The 14,516-nt window shown below is 36.9% G+C and overlaps 1 protein-coding gene across 1 annotated transcript; it reads right to left on the bottom strand.

Moving 5' to 3' along the window:
- Nucleotides 1-4,354: 4,354 nt before the first annotated feature.
- Nucleotides 4,355-10,440, bottom strand: MRPL43_3 (39S ribosomal protein L43, mitochondrial). The gene is made up of 4 exons (XM_051215355.1): nucleotides 10,372-10,440; nucleotides 8,040-8,240; nucleotides 4,839-4,945; nucleotides 4,355-4,799 (listed from the first exon to the last, which is right to left on the bottom strand). The coding sequence occupies exons 2-4, from the start codon at nucleotides 8,168-8,170 to the stop codon at nucleotides 4,477-4,479; spliced, it is 561 nt and encodes a 186-aa protein (XP_051073665.1). The 5' UTR covers nucleotides 8,171-8,240; nucleotides 10,372-10,440; the 3' UTR covers nucleotides 4,355-4,476.
- Between the last annotated feature and the right edge of the window lie 4,076 nt (nucleotides 10,441-14,516).

Genomic DNA, 14,516 nt, shown 5'->3' with positions numbered 1-14,516 from the left:
AATTTTATGAAACACAACTGAAAACAAAGATATATTATGATCTATTTGAAATTGTACAGGATATAGTCCAGTGGACTGGCGAACAAAAACGGCATTGGCTACAGAACCCACGGGTTATGAAATTATTTCATTATTTACATATCAAATGTCCATCGCCAAAAAGTTGAGGCAAGCCTCATTCATATTAAGACAATATCTACCAAATTACTCACCAGAAGTCATTCATTCCAAGAATAATTTTCATTTTGGTCTCATGGGTAACTTGGAGCCAGCAACATTTAAAAAGCTCTTAGCACATGACATTAAATTAGCTAACAAACTAATTGACCGGGCTGTTTATATGAAATTTGAAGAGTATTATTTTTGGCCGATATTACGACATGTAAATACGAAAGCGATCGTGGAACACTCGATTTTCTTTGAAAATGATGTGCGCAATGAAATCAAACAAATGCCTTCGAATAGCATGTGCTACAGGCTATTTATGAGGAGCTGGAAATTTTATAGAGAAAATGATTCACCTAGATCATGTTTAAAATAATACCACTTCCTAAATTTACAATTACATTTATGTCAAACTACTACATAGCAGTATAAATCTCTTCACTAAAGTTATAGATTTTTATTTGGTTGTTCACTGTTTTCGCAAGTATCATTTTCACAGTATTTAACCCACTTAATACATTTCAATCAGTTGTTTTTTTTTTAAATTTAAGAATGAACTGTGATGCATTTAAAACCATGATCATTTTTGTTGTGTTTAATATTACTACTATTACGACCACCATTAGGACTATTGATATAATGTTGGACAAGGACGTTTACAACTGATACTCTATTAACATATACACACTATCTTCGTATTCAATTTCATTTGTACACAAGTACTATTTCGTCAGTAATGTTTGAGTTGAACACTAATTAAATGTAAATGGTCATTAAGTTTAATTGTGAATGACCGTGATGAACAAGTCAACATTACAAGATTATTCTGAAGTGAAAGAAAATAACATACGTATGTGCACATTCTTTTGTATATATTATACATACATACATCTGCAAATTATCTAAATACATATTTGTAATGTTAGTATTTAAAATATTCTCTTTTGCAATTGTTCAATGAATACTTTATAATGCTATATTCATAATGATATTATGAATCTAAAAAGAAATAGGAATATAAATCGAAATGGATATCGAAAATTTCCCACCTGATTGTTGTGTGTTTTTGTTCTAATTGCCTTCATTTTCTACCACAACTACTATCCTTTGATTATGTTTGTAATACGCAATTATACATAAACACACACGTATACTAATACACACGCAGACAGATACAAACGAATAAGTACACTTATACTTATTGTATACACTTATGAATTACCAATGTTCCTTTTTCTTATTGTTAATAATAAGTGAGAACAAAAACATTTGATGGATAAAAAATCATTGAACTTTTTGATGAACACCAGATTATTGAACACTTATTTAAAACCTTTTTGTCTGAAAAGTTGTTCATGATATACATTCGTGGCTACCTAAATTTTAGTGGTGATAAATTCTGTATGTTAGACAACTTAGTAAGATTTCATTGTCATCGTGGACAATAATATCAGTGTTATGTTCTTCGGTTACCCAACCACACACATACATACATACTCTCCATATCAACCCCAGTCTGGTATAAAAGTGAGAAGACTAGGAATGTGTGGGAAGCTCTAGCTGACGACCGAATCAAAGTGTACACGACTAATACGTACTCACATGCGTATGTCTCCTTCCACATATCTTACCTATTGTTTGACCTTAAGCTAGCATGTGCACACAGGAACGTGATATTTCTGCACTAGCCCACTTTATCAGTCATACGTTGACTTTGAAGTATCAGTTTGAGTTACAAAGCTTCTCTACTATCCCATGGATATTTAACATCGGTAATACGTTATCTATTATATAATGGAAGGAATGATCTTTATAAACTGTTGCTCTATATTTACTAACTTTTACTGGGTAACATTATTGATTATTGAATCAATTTATTGGAACATGTAACATCCGTAGCGTCACAATGATTCCACTTGTTTGTTCGTCGTAGTGTTGGTTTCTTATGATTGAATGTGGACCCGTTTACATTAGATAAAGAACACGTACAATCTGACTCAGTAAAGCCAAAAGCTTTTATACAATATTCATTTATAGAAATCAATGCTAACCAGTCTTTATCAAATACATTAAATAGATTCTGTCTAATTTAGGAATAAATTTTTCTACTGAGAATCATATTTCACCCAACTGTTCACAACAGATGTAATAGGGGTTTACGTGAATCAGTATATGGAAAATTGTGAATTAATACAGAATGAGTATTCACATTGACCAATCATATAATCTATATTACGATTTGGAGTTATATCTTCTCTACAACTGGCTATCAACATACGACCAAACATCCAGACCCTGTTATAATCACTTCCGTTTGGTTAGCCGAATTTCAATGTCTTTATGTGATTGGTGCAACTGACCTCAAATATGATAAACTGACCTGGACAGGTAGTGAATACAATGGAACATAATTTCTTTCAGACTAACCTTTATGATTCAGTCACTTATATGACGTTTATGAGAGTTCTCACAGTATAAAAGGCCCACATTTAAGAGATTCACCGATTTTGTGAATATTGTTAGTGCTGAAGTATACGAAGTTTGCAACTGATTTTGAGGAAATCATCCGACGCGAAGACAGACAGGGTTGACAAACGAAATCCTACCTTAATATTGGAAAAATAGATGACAATGCGTTACACTTTGCCGCTTATGTGTACAGACAATATTAACCACAATAACACTTCTTATTTTTCAATAAACTGAATTATTATTGTATTACTTTGTGAAGTAAGAAATACCATCTTATTCAGCCTTGATTAATTTCGTCTTCATGTTGACTGTAGATCTAAAGGCTAGACAACAGTTTAACGATAATTACGAAGTAGAAATCTAATTCGCATGCTAAATACAGGTTTAAGTATTCGGCTCTGAATCTCATTGTCCGCATGAAGACTAACTATATTGCCCATCTAGACAAACTTTAGTGCGTAGAGCAACGTCTGGACTTTCTTTTGAGATCATACTACTAGGTGAATTGGTGCAACGACGGAAGCACAACGCCAAGTACTTGGGGGCTCCCTTGTGGAAGAAATGAGTAAACTACAATCACTTAGTCATAGATGCTTTCAAAGCGTTGTTCACATTTGGTGGAACAATCGAGTGAGCCACGCCGCGGTTACCAGACGAAAATGAAAAACGCGTTGGTGGGACTGGAATGTGTACTGCGTGTGTAAAACAACCGCCTACCTTAGCTGGATTAGAGATAGATGGAAGAAAACCACAGGTAGCCAACCCAAGACATCCCACCAGTCCATGAAGTCAGTGTCCATCGGACTGAACCATTGTGTTAGGTGCGGACTATCTGGTTCGGAGGCATCGGGTGACTATAATGTTTAATACAAACAGGCTAAATCCATACAACTGTATACTCATTTCGACGGAACATGCAACTACCAAACGCATTACTTCAGTTCTATTGGTTAACTTCTGCTCAGTTGTGTAATTAGTTTGAATGCTACATATGCGAGTCCTTCTAACATACCAGTGTTTAGTTCCCCGTCTATCTATCTGTTAATTACATTTCATCATTACATTGATCTATAAATATTTGGGACACGCTGATGAGCAATTGAGAATCCGGACAGTTCGGACTCGTTTCAATTCACTGAAGATTAGACCAGTCTAATGCAATGCTGGATTTATTTCATCCTAATCCCTATACTATGGTTATTTCAGTCCAGCTGTGTTCGTTAAGTTTTATCATACTTTGATTGTTTATTATTACTGCACTTGTCAGTTAATTCAACTACTTGAATATACATTCAGGGCCATTCATAGTTGAGTTCTTACTTAATCCGTCCGTTCTCAGTCATCAAGTTGGTGACAATGAATATAACTGTGACATAGCTCAGAATCCGTCAAGCGTGGTTGCATCCAACATTCATCTCCTCCTACATCCTCGGCCTCGATATTGTTTCAAGATTGTTATGCTGTTTCAGTCAGCCAAAGAAATTTCACCAATTATCGCTCTTGAGTCAATTTTAAATAAATGCTTGCCTTGGTTGAAACTATATCGATTCACTGCAATTTTTACTTCGTTCACAAAATGAAGAAATAGTTTCACTGATAGTAAATAATCTCCCAATTGAGTGGCCGACATTTTCGTAATTTCTTCAATTACATTTATAGGATTCATGGTATGTACTTCAACCCAAAGAAAATGAGTCTGACAGAATAAATAACAAACTAAAAATCGTGCAAATACTTTATTTTTTCTAAGTGTTATGGAAGATATTTAGCTGAAGCATACATTATCCACAAAAATGCGCTGCAATGGTTTAGGTATAAAAATATATTACACTAAAATTACTAACTGGATAAGTCAGACAGACGATATTGTTGAAGTTTTGCTTTTTCTAACAGTACTTCTTCGGCTGATAACACATTTTGTTTATTTTGACAAAGCTGACCAATGTTTCTTACAATTTCATTGGGTGTTTTTAAAACTGTTTGATTATATAAGGGTTCGTAAAACGGATGCCACATGCCTTGAATTGAAGGGCGTTTAGTTGACCAGTATTTATACATTGGAAAAATATTCACTCCAGAACGAGTGCGTAAGAAATTGATCCAGTTAGCAATTTCTTCACAAGTCATATCTTTTGCACGTACATACTGCCAGTTACCACATACTGAAATAATAATGATAATTCGTAAATATTCAAACCTACGATACTCAGCAACTAGAAGAGGAGGTCTATTTCTTCGTGGCTTTACATAGATAACGGTTGCTGGATTATCTCGAGCGAAGTCCACTAAATGATTTTCAATATAATCTCTGTGTAAAAATCATTAATAGTAATAGCAAGAAGAAAATGCAAAATAATTTCACATTAATGGTAAAGGTTATGGGTCGAAAAATTTGGCAGTGCATATATTTCATGTACTAGTTACATTCAGATATGAATATCGAAACCTTATTATGAAACGATTCTAGAAGTGATTATTAAAATATTTGTTGACCACAAAACTCAAAGGCTATTGCACTATCAAACCTTTAATAACTTTATTGGTCGAAACTATGGACGGTTAACTTGAAATTACGGGGTTTTGGACCGAATGGATGGGGAAATTTTCGTCGATTGAAATACCACTAGTGGTTTATAAACCGGACACTTGTAGTTGAACCAATGAACTAAATAGGTGGAATGAGATTGATACTGACTTATTACTCAAGAAAGCTAGCGACAATCTACTAAACAAGAACTTCGTTTACTTTACCCAAAAAGAATTCGATATCCATTGACCATCTGAAATAATTAAGGATGAAGCCTGCCAACAGTACTTAACAAACTTAGTACTCAAAGTTCATGTCACGAGGCCATGCACTGGAATTCTGTTTTTTACTCGATTATTGGGGTAGTACTATTACCAATGACAACAACAATTAACCTATTCATCAGGTACTTAGGCATGAGTCACACTGTAAGCATGACGGCTGATGATACCACCCGAATACCTGAACCAAAGTAGGTGAGACGGGGTTCGAACGTGGCGTCTGCTGGCCGGGAGTCGAAAGTCACAACCACTAAGCAACCGTTCTGTAAAACTGTTCAGTCTTTGGTTAACTGAAAATCATAAAGAATGGAAGTCATAAGTATATGCTTGCTAATCACTAAGGTAAAAAGTCAAATACGGAAATGTACAACGATTCACTTAATTATGAAGCCAGGAATTTAACAAGACCGTACACCAGCAACAGGTATCTATCATAATCGATTAGAAAGTTAAAGAAAATATGTGTGCTGAATTATAATACTAGTAACAGCACAAATGTTTAATACGATATGCGTTCATTCGAATGATTAGACAATAACAGAATAAGATGTTAAACACATATTGTGGTGTTGTAACCAGTATAGACAAACGTATTTCAAAATGAATCAAATGAGTAAACTTGCCAAACACAACACAAAGACAGTTCAAATAATACGTTTGTGTACAGAAAGAGCAATTGTGTATGCACCTGAACCACTAGGACTGATTTAAAGCCACGTAGTATTATTATTTTAACACATAGATATTGGTACAAGAAGGCACCAAATACATATGCGCCAAACAAATCTCATTCGATATGTGTGAGGGCTGTGATACTGCCCGGGTGCCCAAACCGAAGCAGGTAATTTTCTTAGGGGGCCACTCCCCGAACCTTCGACCTGAAGGTCTGGTCCACAAGGCAGTGGAGCATCGTATGGAGATGCAGTTCCATGGAAGCCGGTGACCAACAATTGGTTCATATGCCATTTGTTCCTGCAGGATACTGGAGCACATGTGCACCATTGGTTTGGGATCCGGTTAAAGCGCCGGACATTCGCTTTTCGTCCTCTCATTTTCGTAAATAACACCCCCGCCACGAGAAGGCAGTGAGTAGGACTTCCCTGGCAGAGGCTATATACGCATGGCCATGTGAGGACATTTCGAGAGGGAGAGCGGACTCTCCCCACTCTCGGCCGTACCAGGGCATTTGGGGGCCACGTAAACCCCAATCGTAAATTCGATTAGTGCCCACATAGATTTGACTAATGGTCAATGATTTTATGGATAGTCCTTGTCTTGATTCGGTCACCCTTAGTCTTCATTCAACTCGCAAGTTTGTGCCTAATTTTTGAAGCGCATTTTTATAATTTTTATTGTCATAGATACCATAATTATTTCGACTTATTTATTAGTTTTACCTAGCTATGCTAATTTAGAATGAAGAATTGGGATGATGAATGTTTGTATCAGGTCCTACATTGATTATGAGAGTGATTGACCAAGCTATTCCTACACTAATAAGAATAGTGTGGAGACTTTGGTGGTGGTCATAAATCCGTGATACATATTCCAACCATCTTTATGGATAGACAGCTATGCAGGACAGTATTCACTTAGTAGACCCAATACAAGCGAGTGGTACCTACAGGATACATAGTATCAAATAATTGCAGTTTATGCATATACTCCACTTTCAGTTATTACGTCCCTAACTCATGAGATAATAAGGAAAGGATAGGCAGAGTACCCCCCAACTTACCTGTACGGGCCATGTGGGGGAAAATCCGCTTTCCCTCCCAAAATACTCTAATTACTAATTACTTACCCTTGTCAACCCTCGTGGAGCATAGGCCCCCAACCATTCGGCCATGTGTTTATGATTTCTGCCATGAAGGTATAACTCACTGACTTCACGAAATAGGGTGGTGATTACGAAAGTGAGAGGAAAAACGAAAACACTACGCTTAAACTAGATTAGTGGGTACGGAGAATCCACCAAGGGATGGAAAACCATGACTGCAAGTCAATGATGTGCGTAAGCCCCAGGATGCTGAGGGAATGAGCGATGAAAGAACGTATTTTTGGTAACTGGATACTATAGAGCGGCACCTACAGGCGTTAGTCCACTCTCTTGAGGTTAAAGGTTCGAGGAGCGGCCCCTTACATAAACTACTTACTCTGATTTGGATGCCTGAGCAGTATCCCATCTGACAAAAACTTATTTTGTGTGAAGCATACCACTTTTGGAGTCTAGAGGTGCCAAATTTTATAAGAACCAAACAAATAAACGGTGAAATAGCTCAATAAGAAACATTTACTTTTCACTTTCAACCCATAAATGTGAGCTGACAGAAGCTAAATGAAACTGTTGTATTCACTTCAAGATTTTACTAATCGAAAACCCGTTTGGATTGTTTGATTTGCCAGATTAAGTGAATTGGATAATAGTCTCATTTGCTCCACTTTTCTACGTCAAATTATGCATTATTTTTAGCTAACATAACTATGTCACCCATGTGCAAAAGATCAATGCAGAGTGAGTACTATTACCCCCAGTGATCAACAAAACCCCGACTAATCAACTGATGATAGAAAGCAAAGGGTTAGTAACATACCTGACACCTTGACTATCTCGTCGAAATTTACAGCACTTTAGTGTTATTCGCTGTAATTGAGGAACGAATCGTGGAGTTGTAGTTCCATAAACAGCATGTAATATGGCTCTTGGTAAGGCGTTACCAGACATGTAAAGTGATTTTAAAATCTATTTACTGATTAATTTCCAATACTGGGAATTTTTGTTTTTATGCTTTGTACTAGAAAATTGAAAAAAATATGCCGATTAAAGTGTAATTTCTACTCAATACAAAAGTACTTGAACTAAACAGAAGGCCATAAGGAAATAAGAAAAAGCTAGGCAATGAAACTGGGAAAGTTGTGAGAACCACAAAATTCTCTGATAATCATTGAAGTCGAACATATAGATAAGGAATGAATTTAAGTATTCGTTCAACTTATCATCGAGTTCTGGATCCTTTCTGAATTTCAGCACATAGAAATATCAAAAAATTTTGAAGAGTTTATCAAATCATGAATTTAATTCACACTAACTGGCTTATGTCAGTCAGTAACAACGTAGAACTTTGTACGTACGTACATCAGTTCGAGTTGCCAAACCACAATAACACAGAGATGCAGCTGTCGATTCAAATCCCGTAGTGGTAGAAGTGGTAAGAGTATAAGCAGTAATCGGAAAGATTAGGGTTTGGAGATGTTATTTAAAGAGTATAATCCAGTGAAATAAATTTGGAAACAGAAAAAAGAAAGGGACATGAAGAATTCAGAAGATTGGAATTTGGGAGAACACAAAGAGTGGATGCACCTACGCCATTGCAAACGATTTTGAGCCATGTCATTCAAGATCTCTAACCATTGGTTGCTATCATCTCGTGGACCCCAATCAGGTAGTCTACACCTACCAACATGGCTCAGTCCACTTGTCAGTGACTTCATGTATTTGTGCCATGTTTTGGTCTGGCCGCCCCTAGCTTTCTTCCAACCTACTCCTATACCATTGAACATCGCACGTCGAGGCAGTCGGTGTTTGTGCATAGGTAACACGTGTCCCAGCCATCTCAACTGATGAGGTTTCACTACTTCATCAATTGATTTGTCATCCTTACCTAGTATCCGTTTCCTAAGAACTGCATTACTTACTCGGTGGTGACAGGATATACGAGCAATGCTTCGAGGACACCTCTGCTCGAATGCTAATAACCTACTATATCTTCTACTCTTACCGGCCATGTTTCACTGCCATAAAGTAGGACGGAACGAACTGCTGCACAGTAAACACGTCCTTTGGTTGACAGACGGATATCTCGCCTACGCCATAAAACTGGCTTATGTTGGCGTGAAACATCAATAATAGATTAGCAGAAACAGAGTGGTATACCGGCAGGTCCTGGTTTTTGTTCAGCTTCTAATTTATTGTAAACTTTTTTATTTGTTCATCTTTTGTCTATCCAAGTGAATATGGGTGTTCTACATAAAATCATCACACCGAAATCATCTAAGATGGGACTACCCGTATTTTTAAGTAGGTAGTGCCGGTTAAAAAACTACTTTAAAACTGATACCTCGAGCCGATGGGAGTAATACATGGAGCTTTAACACTTGGCTGTAGAGTCTTAGAAAGAATAAAAATGAATTTAAAATGTTTGGGTTATGAATTTGAACGGAGAATGAACATGATACTTGGATATGTCAAAAGGCATCCCCGAATATTTTTTTCAATGGCAGGAATACGAGAAACATGATTCAGTTCCTACCTTTAGATACAGACATTTACACAAGCACGTATGGCAACTATCGAGAAAAGCCTATGATTAGGATAAATTAATCAGCAATTACTGGCTATAAGTGTCCGTAACAGAGAACAGGATCAGTCTAAAGACCGTTTATAGAAACGAAGAAAACCTCGAATCCAGACAAGTAAATATCAAGGACTTGAAGAAAGTGACGGGAGAAAACAACCAGCGGAGAGAAAAAGTAATGAATAGCCAGGGGAGATTTCTGTATAAAAGAAACTACTTTAACACCAACAAAATATCAGAAAGACGAAGAATGTTAAAGTGGATTGATATGCTCACAAAATACAATACTGTTTTCTTAAATGCAAGCTTTTCATCAATTTGCTAAGTTTTGGACTCAATACTTTTGTACTATAAGATACAGGAACAAAAGTAGTGGAAAAACTGGAGTGAAAAAACATGGATCTAAGCATTATATGACTTTATATATATATATATATATATATATATATATACTCTAACTAAATATTCTAAGTCCAACAAAAACGTATGAAACAAGCGAATCGTGAAGAGCTATAAATACAAACCATCATATCTAGTAAAATAGTGTATAATGAAAACCAACAGTATATACAACAATACGGCTCAAGAAAGCATCCGCTAACACACCGTAACGCAATTGCTCGAAAACTTTCCGTTGATTGTCCAAGTTTTCAAATCAACCAGCTGTAAGATAATTTTCATTTCTTGGCACATTGTTGTGGACAGAACAGAAGAATCTTTTGGCAATCGAGCTTTACGTTCGGAAGTAGGGCATCATCATTACTTACAAGTAGGAAACAAATTAAGAAATCAAAGACACTGTAGCGGTAAATAAATCCCCAAGATAAATAATTCTGAAAGTCTTCGACGTTTGATGCTGATCACATTAGTTTTGCTGGATACATCTAGCTAAAGGCGTTCGGTCACGCATCTTTACCGGATCACGAGTGAGTGCGCCGTGCTACACATCCCTTTCGACTGGTAGCCAGCTTATACCCAACGTTCCACGACATACAGGTAGCCTTCCGAATATATTTTCGAACTCCTTCATTCCCGTCTTCTGATTTGTCTGGATTGATATAGATGAATTATAGAAGTGTTGCTGGTAGGGGCGTTGTCAAATTATGAATACTTGTGACATCTTTAAAACACTAGCACTCAGCGTTTGACAACACTTGCCCGTTAACTGGATATGTGACTCGTGTCACTGAAAGTGTAAAATTTTGATCCATGTTGGTAATAATACACTTACCTTTACTAGTATAATAATGGATATAATCAAAACTTTAGATTTGCCATGATGTAACTATCTAATCTACAAGATCCTACGCTGTAGTCACACATTATCTATAGCTAATCGTCCTATCATGAAAGTAGGTAGCTGCCACTGAAGGATATATTTGAATTTAGAAGAGAATAATATATTTAATATGAAAAGCAAATAGTTACGTAGTGGTGGCCACATCTGCATAGTTGAGCCATGACCGAAACCTTTAAAACGTGACTACAACTCTGCTTGGGAAGATTAGCTAACTGTTCATTACTTAGGTTCTGCGTTTAGATAGTTGGAGTGTTTTCATGGTTACGGAGCAAGGCGAAAATTATCATGCTTACTATTCAAGGCGGGATATGTTCGGTTTTCGTCAAGCAGTGACTGATGTCTGCAATAAAGGTACTCTGTTTACTAGAAAGCGTGAAATGTATTGTTCATGAGGACATTTAAAGGAGGAAAAGTGAGTTAGTGACTCAGCAAGCGCACAAGACACACCTTATAGGTAAAGCAATTGGAAGTAATTAACGATGACACAAGAGTATAATAAAGACAATCTGATGATGAAGGCTAGAAACTAAAAGAGTAAGAGTTCCAATCCGTTGCAATAATTTCTGTTAGTCATGTTGTGTGTTGTTTACTACTGCTTTCTGTTTTGTCGCACTTCTCTATGTCTCAATTGACCTAAATATCCTTATTTATCCTGCTCTTATGTTGCTTGTGCTATGTTGTGCCTGATAAATAAAAATATTTTCGGTCTTTTATCGTAACGTGGTGGCGGGTTGTCTATGTTATAGATTTCCGAGTTCTCATTACCGTAAATAGTTAACATGTTTTAACGTAATAGATACATGTTCTCATCTCAATCCTTCATTTCAATGTTTTGGTTAACGCTGATTTCAGCACCAAACCCTTCTACCTCCTCGTATGGTATTGTCCTCGCTTACATATTGCGCTTACTAGCTTTGTTACTGAGGTTGCTTTAGTTCCTGAAATCTGTCTGTATGGTAACCAGGCTTTCTAGGAGCCACCATTCTGTTAGAGGTTTTTTACAGGCATGCATTGGTTTACTCAGAGGCGGTTATCACGCGATTAGTAGAATGCAATATAGATCTCCGTTTAGATTATTTAAATTATCCTAGGATTTACGGTTTGGTAACCATAACAAGCGAGTCGTCAGTTCGTCGTGGCATTGGACCCTAACCACACAGTCGGCGAGACTCTAATTTAGGGACGACCTTTGAACGAATTTTAAATGAACTTGACAATTATTAGCCAATCAGAAGATGGTTAGTGTAAAGTGAAAATATATTATAAGAAAGTAATGAATTACAGTGGATATTCTTCTTTTACACGATTTAAAAACTTGTTAAGGTTTGATAAAGGTCCAGAGGTTCTGAATTCATAATGCATAAGGTCCCTGAACCCTCAAATGATGCAAGATCAATTGAGTCAAACTTATTTTCCTATTCGTACCTTAGTGAATGAGATGATTCTAATTTTTACGTTACTTGGGTTTTTCTGACGTTAAATTTTTACACTTCATAGCGTAATTTCGAAGTTTTGTGCTCAGCGACTACAATTTGATGAACTTTTGAATTAATCTGTCGACGACTGGGACAACCTGGCCACGATACTTCTCTTAGACGTACTCTAGAGGAAGATGTTTAGGTGTGTTCTTTGGTCTTCCAATTTTCAGTTTCCCTTCAGGATTCCGAGTTAGTGCTTGCCTCGTGAAGCAATTTGATGGTTTCCACAATGAATGTCCTAGACACTTCCAACGTCTCTTCCTAGTTTGTTCTCTCCAACAGTAGGTTGTTCTTTCCCACAGTAGGTTGTTGCTGATGGTATCCGGTCAACGGACATTTAGTATCTTGAGTAGACACTTGATTATACATGCTTCTGCCTCTTTGATGATGGTTGTGGTAGTTCTCCACGTTTCATCTCTGTACAGTAGGACTGTGTTGACGTTCACATTGAAGATTGTGACTTTGATATTGGTTGATGGTTTTTCTGAGTTCTATATGTTCTTCAACTGCAGGAATGATGAAATTGTTTTTTCAATCCCTGCCTTTACGCCCTCATCGGATCCTCCTTGTTCATCGATGATACTGTCCAAATACGTAGCGATTTTGCACTTCTTCCAGAATTTCTCGATGAAGCGTGATTGGGTTGGTGTTCGCCGTGTTGTATTTGAGGATCTTGCTTTTTCCCTTGCGTATCTTGAGGCCTACTGATACAGGGGCGTCTGTTGCAGAGGTTGTCTTCATCTGAATTTGTTGTTGCCTATGGAACAGAAGGGATGATTCATCTATGTATTCTAAATCGTCTCGTTACATTCAAGCTGTCTACTTTACTCCGTGCTTTTTTTGAGATGTGGAAGTCTTCATAATCTAGTCAACCACCAGACGACAGAGAAAGGGGGAGAGTAAGCAGTATTTTATAACGCCGGTCCATACCTTGAATGCATTTATGAGCTACCCTCCCTGCAGGTCTTTATAATGTAGTCCGTCGTATGAATCTTGGATGATTTTGACAATCTTTTCAGGTACATAATGGTGTCTTTAGAATATTCTCATATACATACTGTCGAACGTTTTCTCATAATCAAAGAAGTAGATGTATGGTGACGAATTCCATCCATCTGATTGTTCAACGTCTATCCGTAGTGTTGCGATCAGATTTTCAATTGATGAACGTCCTCTCTGTTACGTCTAAGTTTTGCTCGTTCCAGTTATTGAAGTACGGACTACCGATCTACTTGCAAATTACGAACCCAAATTAACAACAGAACCAAGCTCCAATTTAGATACCAAATTTATTCGTAATTCACAAATAGTCGACCAAATGTCGTTCTAACAACAATTATTACAACATATACAAAACAAACCTTCAAATTTGTAGGTTCCCGGAGCAAACCTCCCAAATACCAAACCAAAGGCAAACAGAGCACCAAAATACCAAACCAAAATGTCCGAAATAATGATATAAACAAACAAGTTCAAAAGTTAAATAAAACAATTACATCCAAAAACACAGTAAATTATTAATGTACAATAAAAGTTTTTAATCCGCCAAAAGTCTTCAGTTCAGTGGTCGGTAATTAAACCCTTCTTCCCTGGTAAGGTTCCAGTTGGAGAATAGTTTTGTGTGGGTTCGAAAGCCCCTGAACTCCTAAGAAGCTTAGGTCGATGGGGGAAAAGAACTCATCGGACAGAGGTGTGATATACTGGGAATGAGTGGGCTGAGACTCCCTGGGTGCAGCTTATGGAATCTGTGTACTGTTAGATAATTCCGACCCATGATACCTAACGAGATATTTGCCTTATTTTTCGTAAGGCTGTATAATGAGGGAAGGAATGATATGAGGGCGTACTTGCTCTATTACATGTAGTTCAATTATAGTGGGACGTTAACTTTCAATTCATGGTTAGAAGAAATGTATTCCAGATTAAAGTTGTCTTAAA

The sequence above is a fragment of the Schistosoma haematobium genome, chromosome 1 (assembly GCF_000699445.3).
Source record: "Schistosoma haematobium chromosome 1, whole genome shotgun sequence".
Taxonomy (NCBI): Eukaryota; Metazoa; Platyhelminthes; class Trematoda; order Strigeidida; family Schistosomatidae; genus Schistosoma; species Schistosoma haematobium.
This window is presented reverse-complemented; position numbering and strand designations above follow the sequence as displayed.

What these genes read in the sequence shown, in the direction of transcription:
- MRPL43_3 (XM_051215355.1), bottom strand. Translation starts at nt 8,170, where the DNA reads ATGTCTGGTAACGCCTTACCAAGAGCCATATTACATGCTGTTTATGGA. An exon ending in CGAGATAGTCAAGGTGTCAG is followed by an intron (nt 4,946 to 8,039) that starts GTATGTTACTAA and finishes ATTTTTACACAG; the next exon opens with AGATTATATTGAAAATCATT. An exon ending in TCTTCTAGTTGCTGAGTATC is followed by an intron (nt 4,800 to 4,838) that starts GTAGGTTTGAAT and finishes TTATTATTTCAG; the next exon opens with TATGTGGTAACTGGCAGTAT.